The sequence below is a fragment of the Gorilla gorilla genome, chromosome 11, assembly GCF_029281585.2.
Source record: "Gorilla gorilla gorilla isolate KB3781 chromosome 11, NHGRI_mGorGor1-v2.1_pri, whole genome shotgun sequence".
NCBI lineage: Eukaryota > Metazoa > Chordata > Mammalia > Primates > Hominidae > Gorilla > Gorilla gorilla.
In genome coordinates this window covers 130,293,994-130,308,270 of record NC_073235.2, presented here as the reverse complement: position 1 = coordinate 130,308,270, position 14,277 = coordinate 130,293,994, and the positions used below count along the sequence as shown (strand labels likewise).

The window sequence follows — 14,277 nt, the reverse complement described above, 5'->3', positions numbered from 1 at the left end:
ACAGAGGCAGGAAGCTACTCTCAGGGTCTTTAACTTGCTCCACGATCACTGCCCATTCACCAAAGGCTTTCTAAGAGAGATTAAGATTTTCTAGAATGTGAGATATGTTCAAACCAAAAAAAAAGGCAAAGATAAACTTTTAATAATATATTTTTATTTTATTAGGAAATTTAGAAAGTAGCTATTGACAAATAGGAATACAAGGTAGAAAAGGAGCAGAGAAAAGCACACTAATGGAAATGAAATGATCATATACATCAAAAAGTCTGTTGGGAATCATGATCCTCTTTGATTGAGCTCAGTGATGTGGACTCTTCCTGAAGAGGTAGGTTGTCCTCGTGTCTTTGTTTTGGCTGCTTGATATCAGAGAGGAAACTTTTCATGTAGGCAGACTGGAAACACCCAAAGCAGAAAATACACGAACCCAGAATACAGGAGCAAAGTTACAGTCCAAGAGCATAAGTGCTAGGATACCCAGAGGATGGGTAAGGCAGGTGAATGGGGTGAAGGAAAGTCCCCAGCATATCCTACCACAGGACGGAGGCCAGGCCAGCCCACCTAACAGCAGCATTGCTTCTGGCAGCAGCATTTCTGCTGGCAACAGCCCTTCCCACAGCCGCAGCCACATGAGCGGCAGGTGCGGCGGCAGCAGCAGATCACGGGTGTGCTGCAGCAGCCCCCACAGCAGCCGCGGCAGCAGGGGCAGCAGCTGGAGCAGCAGCCCACCCGGTAGCACCTGCAGGTGGTGTAGCTGCCACAGCCACCACCACAGCCACCACAGCCACCACCGCAGCCACCACCACAGCCACCACCACAGCCACCACCACAGCCACCACTGCAGCGGCCACCGCAGCCACCACAACCACAGCAACCCATGGCGTCAGTAGAGAGGTCTCAGGTGAAGTGAGAAGAGAGGACTCAGGAGAGGTGAGGGAGATACGATGCCTCTTTCTGCTGGGGGTGGAGCTTATATACTAACTCTGGGGGAGAATATTGACCTAAGACTCAATGCCACTTCTCTGTTGTTGCCACTTCCCTTTGGCAAATATCCAAAGCAGAATCTCACGTGGCCTTTTGTACACTTCCTTAATGGGTCCTTCTGACTTCAACAATTTGCTAAATTTAGCTTTCACTTGTTTTTTTAAAGCCATCTATAATATAGAACAGTAAACATCTAACAACTCCCTTTTTTTTTTTTGGTGATTGGAAAAGTCAGAGTGGGGTTACAATTTCCCTTAGCTATTGTACATTTCTCCATTGTATCAGCCCAGGACAAAGATTTTTTCATTCCAACGTTATTTGTAACTATTTATTAATTTGCAAAACATCCCTTTAGATGGAGGAGAGCACTTGGAATATGGAAAAGGAAAGAGTGGTCTCAGGTTATGTTATTTTGTCTTCCCCAGGCAGAGCTCCTCGGCTATTTGCTAGCCCTGTAACATGAGTCAGGACTCTCTGATTCAGAGAAGAGGGGATCCTGCATTATCAAGGGTTATGACAGGGCATCCTTCGTGTTGTGCAGATGATAAAAGCATATCCTGAGCAGAATGTTTCCAAGTCACTTTCCAAACTCAAAGAGGCTTCTGTTATCATCAGCCTGTTAAGAAAGGAGGATAATGCTGAAGGCATGTTTCTGGCAGTCCCCTGGAGCCTGGTTGATCCTGGACCAGTCCCCCATGGAATGCTGACTTGAAATGATTAGTTCCAATTGGCCATCCCTATGCAGACTACTCTTTCCTGTCAAAGGAAAAATGAAAATGAAAAATAGAATAGTGAAGGCCATCAATGAAATCTACAGGTTCTAGCCCTGCGTATCTGTTCTCAGAATATAGTGCTCTTATCACTCACCCCAGGCCATGCCAAGGAGCACAAGACAAGGAGAACCCAAGAGTCCTCTCAGGTCCCCGCAGGCCCCAGAGTTGGAGGAACTCTGATTCCCCTGCATGATGGTAAATTTTATGTGTCAACTTGACTGGGTTAAGGGATGTCCAGATACCTGGTAAGCATTATTTCTGGATATGTCTGTTAGGGTATTTCTAAAAGATATTAGCATTTGAATCAGTGGACTGAGTAAAGAAGATCACCTTCACCGTGGGCATTGCTATGGTCTGAACGTGCTCCCCAAAAGTCACGTGTTGGAAATAATCCCAATGCAATAGTGTTGGAAGGTGGGGCCTAATGGGAGGTGTTTAGATCGTGAGGACTCTGCCCTCATGAAGGAACTAATACCACTATAAACAGGGGCCTGTGAGGCCGTGTGTGGTGGCTCACGCCTGTAATCCTAACACTTTGGGAGGCCAAGGTGGGTGGATCGCTTTAGGTCAGGAGTTCGAGACCAGCCTGGCCAACATGGTGAAACCCCATCTCTACTAACAGTACAAAAATTAGCCAGGCATGGTGGTGGGTGCCTGTAATAGCTACTCAGGAGGCTGAGTCAGGAGAATCACTTGAACCTGGGAGTTGGAGGTTGCAGTGAGCCCAGATCGCACTCCAGCCTGGGTGACAGAGCCAGACTCCATCTCAAAAAGAAAAAAAAAAAAAGGGCCCGTGAGAGTGAGTTCACCCTCTTCTGCTCTTCTGCCAAGAGAGGGCACATAGTTTATCTCTCTCTTGCCCTTTTGCCTTCTATCATGGGAAGCTGCAGAAAGGCCTCACCAGATGCCAGTGCTTTAATCTTCGACTTCCCAGCCAAACTGTAAGAGAATAAATTTCTGTTCTTTATAAATTACCCAGTCTCAGGTATTCTGTTATAGCAACAAAAAAATGGACTAAGGCATCATCCAGTCCATTAAGGGCCCAAATAGAACAAAAGATAGAGTGAGGGGAATTCTCTCTCCCTCCTCTTAAGCTAGAACATCCATCTCCTGCTCTCAGACATCAGCACCCTGGTTCTTGAGTTTCAATCGGACTCTGATTGGGACTTACACCATTGGCTGCCCTTGTTCTCAGCCCTTCTGACTTGGACTGAATTGCACCAGTGGCTTTCCTGGCAGAGAGCAGATCATGGGACTTCTTGGCATCCATAATCACATGAGCCAATTCCCATAATAAATCTCATTTATCTATGCATGTTTCCTACTGGTTCCGTTTCTCAGGAGACCTCTGAATAATAATACCCTGGAATAATATTATGATCTGGATCTTTTTTTAAGTTAGAGTCTTGCTCTGTCACTGGGGCTGGAGTGCAGTGGTGTGATCTTGGCTTACTGCAATCTCCGCCTCTCATGTTCAAGCAATTCTCATGCCTCAGCCTCCCAGGTAGCTGGGACTACAGGCGCGTGCCACCACACCTGGCTAATTTTTTGTACTTTAGTAGAGATGGGGTTTCAGTGTGTTGCCCAGGCTGGTCTTGAACTCCTGAGTTTAGACAATCCACCCACCTCAGCCTCCCAGAGTGCTAGGATTACAGGCATGAGCCACCGCACTCAGCCATATGAGCTAGATCTTTAACACTGGCCTTTCTTCAGATTAATTTTTAGTTACTGTACAAGAAGTCTTAAAGATTACTTTTTTGAGAGTGCAACTGCGTACTACTTTTCAATCCAGAAAGATAATGAAGTGGTTCAGCACTGTGGTTCTGTTGTACAGCCCTCTAAGTCCTGCCTATACTTAGTTGGCTTCAGGTACCATGTTTCAAGGATGAGCCCCTGTGTAAAATAGTTAGTTTTTGGTTCATATTTTTCCCTCAAATTTTGGAATGTAATAATTTCCTGCCAATGTTTGGTAATTTTTTCCAATATTCAAGATTAAAGACAGAACAGTTAAATTGCTTCAATAACCATATTGTAAAATACACATTAAACAAGCATTTCTTCCATGCCTTCACCTAGTATACATTTCTTTCCAACCTTCTAATCTCCAGGATTTGTCTGTTTTTACTTAAAGAGGCCCATGAACCTCTACTTTGATGCACCATAATACTTTCCCATCATATAAACTTGCAGGGAGCAGTGTAGTCAATTTAACAAACAGTTGTTGGATTGTCCTCCTCTTAGGAGAAAGTGGCTCCGCAGGGCACTGTGAGGACCTAACAAGATGAATCCACAAGCTCCCGGTCTGATAAGAAATGCATGAAAAGAGATTCCAATAAAAGCACCTGCAACAAGAACCCTACCGAATGACTTTCTTAGATGTGTGGGGAAAAATAAATCAAGTCTGAGTGTCTGTGGGAGAAGGGGAATTGGAGGAACTCTGACAGGGACTGTCTATCACAGGAAAGGGCTTCAGTAAAGATTGGAGACAGGGGGCTGGGCGTGGTGTCTCACACCTATAATCCCAGCACTTTGGGAGGCCAAGGCAGGCAGATCACCGAGGTCAGGGTTTGAGACCAGCATGGCCAACATGGCAAAATCCTGTCTCTACTAAAAATACAAAAAATAGCCAAGCGTGGTGGCAGGCACCTGTAATCCCAGTTACTTGGGAGGCTGAGGCAGGAGAATCAGTTGAACCCAGGAGGCAGAAGTTGCAGTGAGCCAAGATTGTGCCATTGCACTCCAGCCTAGGTGAAACTCCATCTCAAAAAAAAAAAAAGACTGGAGACAGGGAAATATGAGGAGTAGTCGGGAATCACCTACTTGCAACTGCTCACTGTTTTCCTACCAATGCTCCATACAATTAGGTCAAAATGTAAATTTCTACATGCAGTGAACGTGCTAGAAAGTGTATTTATTACAAGTCAAGTAGCGAGAATTGTTTCATTAGGTTTCCCCACCCCCACAGCCAACTTTCAAACTAGGTATTCAGATAATTAATGAGGTATGAACAAGTATCACAGTAATGTGGAAATTGCCATTCAGAGGCTCTGCTCTTGACTGAATTAATATCGAATGGATTAACAACAATTTAAAGTTTCTTGTTTTCTCTAAACAAAATTGAATTATTTGTTTGTACCTTGAACATTGTAACTGTGTACTTTTTCTATATTTTGTAAGTAGTGGGAGAGCACGCTTATTTAAGAAAAAAAAGTAATCTGCTTCTCTTTCCTTCTTATAGGAAAGGAAAGAAGGGTTCTGTACACTGCTACACTGCCCTAGAGGAAAAATAGACATCAATGGATGTGGCAAAAGGATGTCCATTAGGGACATTTCACAGAGCCAAAGAGATGATGGATTGGACGGGTTAAGTTGAGAAAAGGTAGACAGAGGGTGAAGAAATGTGGACTCAGGGCACTCCAACATTCTGGTGAATCCTGGACCACCACACATATATATACATATATAATATATATGTTATATGTTGTATAAATATGTGTGTATATACATATATACACACACATATATATGTATCTGCGTGTGTATATATATGTGTGTGTCTGTGTGTGTGTGTGTGTGTGTGTGTGCGTGTGTGTATATATATGGACAGAGTTTTGCTCTTGTTGCCCAGGCTGGAGCACAATGGCACAATCTCGGCTCACTGCAACCTCCGCCTCCCAGGTTCAAGTGATTCTCCTGCCTCAGCCCCATGCACATATTTTTAATTTTAGATGTAGGGGTTACATGTGTAGGTTTGTTGCATGGATATATTGCCCACCACCGTATTTAATACTAACAATAATGCCTTCCATTATAAGAGGAATCCCAAAGACTAATTACCCAAAGACTAGACTAGACTCCTACACAGATCACAGATACCATCTAATAGGTTCTTTGCTTTTCTTGAACTTTTAAACCAAAATTAGAAAAAAAAATTATATTGGGCAATAACTAGAACTCATTCAAAGTGTATTTACATTCAGATTCACCTACATACAGGCAGGCAGCTCTGCTCGGCTTCTTGGGGATACACAGCGGTCCCAAGCCCCAATCAGCCAACCTGTAAAATCCAGGTCATTGGAAACCACAGGGGATTCAAATATGTGACCTATTAGTCAGTAGCATAAGTTCCTACATAAAGCATGGTTCAAGTGCATAAGCATGCCAGTTAAATATAACCAGGTGTTGCTGTCCTAAATAGAGGATGCTATTCAGTGCATCTATCCATTAACTTCCTGCTTGTAATCCTATTGTGAAAGATAAACATTTGGGCAAAATCAAACCTAATCAACAAGCATTTGCTGAAACCTTGTAATGTGCAAGGCAATACAGGTGATATAAAGATATATATGTCTAAATTACTTCAAATTAATGAGAGAGATGATAGCGGGCATGGTGGCTCACGCATGTAATCCCAGCACTTTGGGAGGCCAAGGGGGGTGGATCACCTGAGGTCAGAAGTTCAAGACCAGTCTGGCCAACGTGATGAAACCCCGTCTCTACTAAAAATACAAGTGGGTGCCTATAAACCCAGCTACTCGGGAGGCTAAGGCAGGAGGATCACTTGAACCAGGGAGGCAGAGGTTGCAGTGAACCGAGATTGCATTATTGTACTCCAGCCTGGGCGGCAAGAGTAAAACTCCATTGCACTCCAGCCTGGGCAACAAGAGTGAAACTCGGTCTCAAATAAATACATAAAAAAGAGAGATGAGAAGAAATAATTGGGAAAAGTAAGGAAGAAAAAAGATTTAACTAATAGCCCAATAAGAGTTGTCTCAAAGTAGTTGCTGGTGAATATCAAGACTTACAAGAGAAGAGACAAATTACTTCCAATTAGATAGAAGAAAGGGAGGTTTTATGAAGAAGGCAGAGCCTTCTTGAATGGAAAACTGGACTTGAATAGGTGGAGAGGAAGGAGAAGCAGAGGGTAGAGGGTATGGTGCAGTGCAGTCTGGGATTATCCTATGTAAACTGATCCTCTGCTTCTAGAAAGATGTGACCTGATCTTTTTATACCTCAATTCCCTGATGGAAAAATAGTATCTATATCATAGGGTTACTATGAAATGGAAATGTGATAACACATATAAAACACATAGAATAGGGCTTGGGACATAGTAATCACTCAATAAATGTTAGTTATTATTAGAATTTTAACGTAGGCTACACGTTGTTAAGGGAAAATAGAAGACTTATTCAGGAAACAGGAAGGAAAGCAATTTACCTACAGTAGAAAGTTTATCCAATGGAGTTAATAGATATTTAAGCTGGAAATAAAATTTGAGAGTAGTTATGAACTTTAGACTGTGAAGACTTTGATGTTTCTTTTGCAAGTGAATTATATAGCACAATAAAAAATGAATATATAGCATTTCAGGAAGATATATCTGACAGCAGCTTGTAGGATCAAATTAAAAAAGAAAACCTAGAGATGGGTCAGTTAGATGGCTTTAGAGAACTTCATTCCCATTAAAAATTCTCAAATGCCAACAGTCTTCTTGAAATTCTTGTTCATCTTACTATATTACAGTAATGAATACAATAAAGATAATTCCCCAAAGCGATTACAGTCAACAACAGAAACACAAGCTGAACATGTGCCCTGTTATTCTTTGCCGACAGAACAATCACACCATGCTGCAGGCTTCTTTGCCAGGTGTTGTGCTGGGCGCTGGGCATGGGTGGGAGTGAGAGGGATGATCTACGAAGGTGACTGAGACAGCTTCATGACGGCACGTGTGTGCATGAACTCGGGAAGATAAAGATGGGAAATGAGGAAACGGAAAAAGGAAATGGTTCTCATAGGCTGAGGGCAGACTGAGCAGATGTTCCTAGTCCAACGTCAAACAGGTTTTTTTTTTGTTTGTTTTTTTGAGACGGAGTCTCGCTCTGTCACCCAGGCTGGAGTGCAGCCTCGCGATCTCGGCTCACTGCAAGATCCGCCTCCCGGGTTCACGCCATTCTCCTGCCTCAGCCTCCCGAGTAGCTGGGACTACAGGCGCCCGCTACTACCCCTGGCTAATTTTTTGTATTTTTAGTAGAGAGGGAGTTTCACCGTGTGAGCCAGGATGGTCTCGATCTCCTGACCTTGTGATCCGCCCACCTCGGCCTCCCAAAGTGCTGGGCTTACAGGCATGAGCCACCGCGCCCAGCGAAAAAGTTTTGCTAAAGATATGTGAGGGGCCCATTGGTCACTGGGAGAGCAGTCGCAGGCCCTGTCTATGGAGGGAGATGAGATCTGAGCTGAACCCTGAGGAAGGAGAGGAGAACCAACTCCCTGAAAGAGCTCTGGCGCCCCACGTGGTCCTGCCAAGATCAGGGTCTACCAGGACATTGGAGCACAGAGAACGTGTTCCCCCAGTCGCTAAGAAAGTCAAATCTATATTACGAGTACTTCCACAATGCTTAAACCTTTCTGGTTCTCTGTAGAAATCTTTTTGAGGTCTTCTAATGTTGCAGGCACAATTCTAGGTATTTTACATGTATCATTTGATTTAATTCTTGAAATAACTTTGCAAAGCATATACTGTTAAATGGGAGAGTTGGAAAACAGGCCCAGGCAGGCTGACCTCAGAGCCAGCCCTCTTAACCACTGTGCAACATTGCACTCATCTTCACCGTTCAATGTCAAGACCAGGGGTCAACAAACTGATGCCCACTTTTGGCCTGCCACCTGCTTTTGTACACAATATTTTCTTGGAACACAGCCACTTACACATTTAATTGTTGTCAGTGGCTGTTTTAAAGGTAGAATGGCTGAGTTGACAAGTTGCAACAAATCATGTGGCCTGAAAGGCTGAAAATATTTACATCTGATACTTCACAAAAAAAATTGCCAAAGCGTAGTCTAGATCATGAAGAACATTTAGTCAAAAAAAGATTTTTGAGTGCAAGCAAACTGCCTTGGGCCTGGTACACTGTGGTGAGCTCCAATCTAATACGAGTTTGGCGAGTTTGTTCTTTCTCCCACCTTGAATGAGCATGACACTTTTCTAAGCTTTTGTAGCCAACCTCCCTCCTAAGTGGAATCTGTTTCGTTGCCATAACCAGGGTTAGAATGACTTTCCTATTTATTTATTTATTTAGAGACAGGGTCTCACTCTGTTGCTCAAGCTGACTGCTGGTGATCATGGCTCACTATAGCCTCGACTTCCTGGGCTCAAGTAATTCTCCTGCCTCAGCCTCCCAAGTAGCTGGGACTACAGGTGTGCACCACTATGCTTGGCTAATTTTTGATTATTTGTAAAGATAGGGTCTCACTATATTGCCCAGGCTGGTCTCAAACTCCTGGACTCAGGTGATTCTCCCACCTCAGCCTCCCAAAGTGCTGGGATTACAGGCATGAGCCACCACACCCAGCCCCAACTTTCTTATTTATTTACAAGTCTTTATGACTACTGATGCCTAGTAGTGGTCTCAGAGGCCATGCCGAGAACACCGGCAAGGACATGAGCTACATGGAACTGCCCCACCCCACACAGTGCTCAACCTCCTTGTCCTAGCAAACACTTTCCAGTCTTTTCAGAAACCACTGAGCACAGCAAGGTAGAGGCTACATCCATTCCCCCCTCCTTTGGGGCTCATTTTTCATTTCCTACATAATTTGTTTTAGATAGTGTCTCACTCTGTCACCCAGGCTGGAGTGCAGTGATGTTGTCACAGTTCATTGCAGCTTCAGCCTCCTGAGATCAAGCGATCCTCCTGCCTCAGCCTCCCAAGTAGCTGATACTATAGGAGCACTTCATCATACCCACCTAAGATTTTGTTTTTTTTTTTCAGAGATGAGGTCTCCTATATTGCCCAGGCTGGTCTCAAACAACTGGTCTCAAGGGATCCGCCCATCTTGGGCTCCCAAAGTGCTGGGACTACAGACATGAGCCACCACACCCAGCCTCCTAGATAAATTTCAAGGAGAAACAGAGACCTATCACCACCATCAATTCGCACCACCCTCATCCCACCCTAGAAAATCCTTGGGAGAGTCTGAGTACACAGACCCCACAGGTAAGACATCATGTCACAGCAGCAGCACAGGGAGCTCTGTGCCTCTCTGATAAACAGCTACAAGTTCAGCGGCTGGGCCCATGGCCAGCTTCAGGAGGTTGCAGGAGTGTGAGGGCCAGAATTGGACTCATAGCACAGGGATGGATAAGCCAACAAAGGAACCGACTAAAAAAAAAAATGACTAATGAAGAGATTTTTGTGACATACCAAGTCATTTTATTGGGAAATTTTAAAGAGCAAATATAGACAAAAGCAATGGAAAAGATTGCACACAGGCAGTGAACAGAAAAATGGTGAAATCCAGGACTGACTATTTAGGAAAGATTGAACATTACAAAATAATAAAATACTAAGTTTCCTGGTTGGCTCTGACTTTATCTGGTTATCACCGGCTGCTCGGTTGCCTGTTTGTTTCACATTGCGTGGTCTGGGCAAGTTTGTGCCATGTGTGGGCAAAGGAAGATCCCAGAAGGACAAAGCACAAGGCACATGAGGCAGAAGCCAAGGGGATCTGCCGGTGACAGATAGGTTAGAAAAAGGATTAGACAGAATGGGGTTAAGCAGAGCCTTGCCAGCAGGAGACAGCGAGGGTTCCCACAGCTCCTGGGCAGGGGTGGAACCAGGCCGGCCACCTAGCAGCAGCATTGCTTCTGGCAGCAGCATTTCTGCTGGCAACAGCCCTTCCCACAGCCACAGCCACACGAGCTGCAGGTGCGGCGGCAGCAGCAGATCACGGGAGTGCTGCAGCAGCCCCCACAGCAGCCGCGGCAGCAGGGGCAGCAGCTGGAGCAGCAGCCCACCCGGTAGCACCTGCAGGTGGTGCAGCTGCCACAGCCACCACCACAGCCACCACCGCAGCCACCACCACAGCCACCACCACAGCCACCACCGCAGCCACCACCACAGCCACCACCACAGCCACCACAGCGGCCACCGCAGCCACCACAACCTCCACAACCACAGCAACCCATGGTGTCAGTAGAGAGGACTCAGGTGAAGTGAGGAGGACTCAGGAGAGGTGAGGAGGTCTGATGCCTCCTTCTGCTGGGGGAGGCCCTTATGTACCAACTCTGGGGAGAGGAGAGGGAAGACACATGACCACTTCCTTGTTATTGTTTATTTCAGTTTCCACAGGGAAACCTCCTGTTTATGTCCCTATTAGGCAACTTTCATCTCATTAAGTCACTTATCTTCAGTTCAGCTAAATTAACCTCTGTTCCATCCAGTGGGAATATTCAGCCAAGGACCTATCCCTATTTTCAAATACAGCCAGTCTTGAATAGATGAGCCAGAGAGATATATCTGTCATTGATGGTTTCCTTGCTTACTAATATTTTCCCAGGAGAATCATATATTTCCCTTGACATCTCTCCAAAAAAGATTCCTAGGGTTTACTTGAGTAGAAGGAGAACACAGAAGCTAACATAAAGGAAGTTCCCAATCTTTGCTATTTTCTATCACTGGTCTGGAAGTCACAATTCAAAGAGGCCACCTGCATCTAGGTTAGTGGCTATGTCTGATTATTCTACCTGGGAGAGCCCTCAGCACACACAGTGAGCTCATTTAGGGAATTATCAAGATCAGCCTCATTAGAGAAGCCCACAGCCCTCAGATCCGGCTTCAGTACCTTCTGGTCCTCGGGTTTCTGCCTCCTAATGAATTCTTCTCGCACGAGTCACGCTTTGTAGGTCCCACCTTAATGACAGAGCTGGCAGCAAGGCAACCCCAAAGTAAGGGTCCAGAGGCCCCAGGAAGCTCCACTGTCCCCAGAGATGCCCTCATCTGGCCTTGCAATGCTGCTCAGAACTCAGGACGAAGGGGACTACTCAATGCCAGGCTTCCCAAAACACATTTGGTAGAAGATTCGTTCCACAGGACATTAAAAGGCAACACACAAAAAAGGTTTGGCTATTTTTGAGAAATAATGAATTTAAATAAAGCCAGACAGGCTTTTTGACTCTGTCCTCAGTGGCTTGCCTTTGTCACGTGCTCTGTGACTCTCTAAGTGGGAGGGGGAGTACCGCACTCCGCACCCCTCACCCCGCCCCGAACTTCCTTTCAGTCTGGAAAGCAAGGCTTTCATTTACTTCTCAGGTGTGGAGTCCCAGGACGTCCTACGTTCAGATTTTAACGGTGGATTTGGAAAAGCACATTCACACATTGACCAAAGAGAAGAGAAAGGTTAGAGCAGCGGTTCTCAAACTTATTACTCTCGGGATCCCTATGCTCCTAAAAAGTATTGAGAACTCCAAATTGTCCTTGTTATATGGCTTAAATCCATAGATATTTATTGCATTCTAAATTAACACTAAGACTTTTAAAAAGTTTATTAATTCATTTTAAAATAATATAAGCCCATTACATGATCACACACATAATACATTTTGGAAAAAAACTCCATTTTCCAAAATAAAAAAGAATTAATGAGTACAGTGGCCATTATTTTATATTTTTGCCAATCTCTTTAATGTCTGTCTTGATCAAAGACAGCTGGATTCTCATTCTCCTTCTGTGATGAATCTATTATCCTACAGTGTTTTGGCTGGAGTAAAAATCCAGCCTGACACAGATATGCAGTTGGAAAAAGGAGGAGTATCTTAATAAGCTCAGGGCCTCCAGAGGTCCTTAGATCACACTTTGAAGACTGCCAGAGCAGAGACTTGGAAAGATTTTGGTCCTTGAGGAAACAAACTACTTTAAAATAGTCCCTATTATTAACTATGACCTCATGAAGTATAAATCCTTATACATGGTCAGTATATGGTATAATGATGTTAACACAATTTTATGAAATTTTTGTGCTTCTGTATTTTAAAAGCTATCTTGTGCTGCTCTATATTCTAATGTTCAACATTTCTTTCCTACTCAACAATTCAGACTCACTAGTATGGCATTAAAATGCCCTCAACAATCCAGCTTCAGGCCAGGTGCAGTGGCTCATGCCTGTAATCCTAACACTTTGGGAGGCCGAGGCAGGCGGATCACTTAAAGACAGGAGTTTGAGACCAGCCTGGCCAACATGGTGAAACCCCGTCTCTACCAAAAATACAAAAATTAGCCCTGCGTGGTGGTGCAGTCCTGTAGTCCCAGCTAGTCGAGAGGCTAAGGCAGGAGAATCGCTTGAACCTGGGAGGCAGAGGTTGCAGTGAGCCAAGATCATGCCATTGTGCTCCAGCCTGGGTGACAGAGCGAGACTCCATCTCAAATAATAATAATAATAATAAATAATCTAGCTTCAATTTATCTTTGCAGCTTAATCTCCTGTCTGAGTCTCTAGAGTAGCCCAAGGCTGCATGAGAAGGGCAAGTTTGTAATTAACATCATGACTACTAGTAGAAGTTAATATCTACAGTGCAGGTACCACGTGTTCAACACTGTACCACACTCTTAGAAATGAGACAGAGACAAGAACAATGAAGGGGGCAAGATTCACCAAAGGACAGGCCATTGGTCAGGAACGAAACCAACAAAGCAAAGGACACTTGGGAGTAAGGGAGCAAATGCAGGGCAGGCACCAGGTTGCTCCTCTGACACAGACCTTTTGCTTTCACACAAGAAACACGCCAGCCAGCCACATCTCCATAACCTGAACTTGCCTCCTCCCCCACCTCCCTTGTGGCTGTGCCTTAATTTAAAGGGCCCTCTTCCAGCAGGGACGTCCCAAGCCTTCCTCAAAGACACAGTTCAAATGTCATCAATCCCCAATCACCCCAATTGAAACTTAGCTGTCTCTTTTTCTCCCCCTTCTGTTTTGGTCATATCTCCATTAAATTATAACAAAAGAAGGGAGAGCAACAGTGGGAAAATGAGGAGGCAATGGTGTGGAGGCAGGAGAATAAAGAGGGGGCTGGGATCTGTCATCACCACCACAGATGGCAGCAGCAGAGGGAGCTGCCTGCCCTCCTCCAGGCTCTCCCCTTCTCCCATCAGCTGGCCTGCCCTCTTCCTACAATGACTACTTCCTATCTTCTCCCCTTTCTTCAGATGTTGGATGCCTTCTCCAACCCCTTCACTCCAAGAAGGCACTTCCTACCATACTGTGCAAAAAAGTGCTGGAATCCAGTCGGTCATCCTCTTCTTGGGTTAACCATGGAGGAGGAGGTGGGTGTGGATCCCACTCCCACCATCCAAGACTGGCCCCTGCACCTGCGCACTTGAAACCACCTCCATCTGGCTTTCTAAATCTCCTTTCTCAGGTATCTCTTCCTCTCATTCCCTTACTCCATGGGTATTTGCTGAGCACCTGTGAAGTGCCACCCATCCTAGACACTACAAACACAGCAATGAACACTCTCCCAACCTTCCAGATTCTTCCATCCACATCAAAACCTTGTAAGTGGCATTTCTTCTACCTTCAAGCAAAAAAAGCACACTGTTGAGTCCAGTGCCCCTCCAGCTACTGCCTTTGTCTCTCCTCCCCTTGACAGCCACACTTGCAGAAAGCATTGTCCAAAAAAAGCCAAGAAAACAACAACAACAAAAAACCTCCCTCTAGATGATAGGCAGGAGAACAGTGACACTAA

The 14,277-nt window shown here is 44.9% G+C and overlaps 2 protein-coding genes across 2 annotated transcripts; both read right to left on the bottom strand.

The window, feature by feature from the left end:
- Window positions 1–183: 183 nt before the first annotated feature.
- Window positions 184–877, bottom strand: LOC129532195 (small cysteine and glycine repeat-containing protein 2-like). The gene has a single exon (XM_055380598.1). The coding sequence runs from the start codon at window positions 874–876 to the stop codon at window positions 559–561; it is 318 nt and encodes a 105-aa protein (XP_055236573.1). The 5' UTR covers window position 877; the 3' UTR covers window positions 184–558.
- A 9,101-nt stretch (window positions 878–9,978) lies between these two features.
- On the bottom strand, window positions 9,979–10,725 carry LOC129532101 (small cysteine and glycine repeat-containing protein 2). The gene has a single exon (XM_055380223.1). The coding sequence runs from the start codon at window positions 10,723–10,725 to the stop codon at window positions 10,387–10,389; it is 339 nt and encodes a 112-aa protein (XP_055236198.1). The 3' UTR covers window positions 9,979–10,386.
- Window positions 10,726–14,277: the final 3,552 nt, after the last annotated feature.

Bases quoted from the DNA above. Each gene is read 5' to 3' on its own strand.
- LOC129532101 (XM_055380223.1), bottom strand. From the start codon at position 10,725: ATGGGTTGCTGTGGTTGTGGAGGTTGTGGTGGCTGCGGTGGCCGCTGT.
- LOC129532195 (XM_055380598.1), bottom strand. From the start codon at position 876: ATGGGTTGCTGTGGTTGTGGTGGCTGCGGTGGCCGCTGCAGTGGTGGC.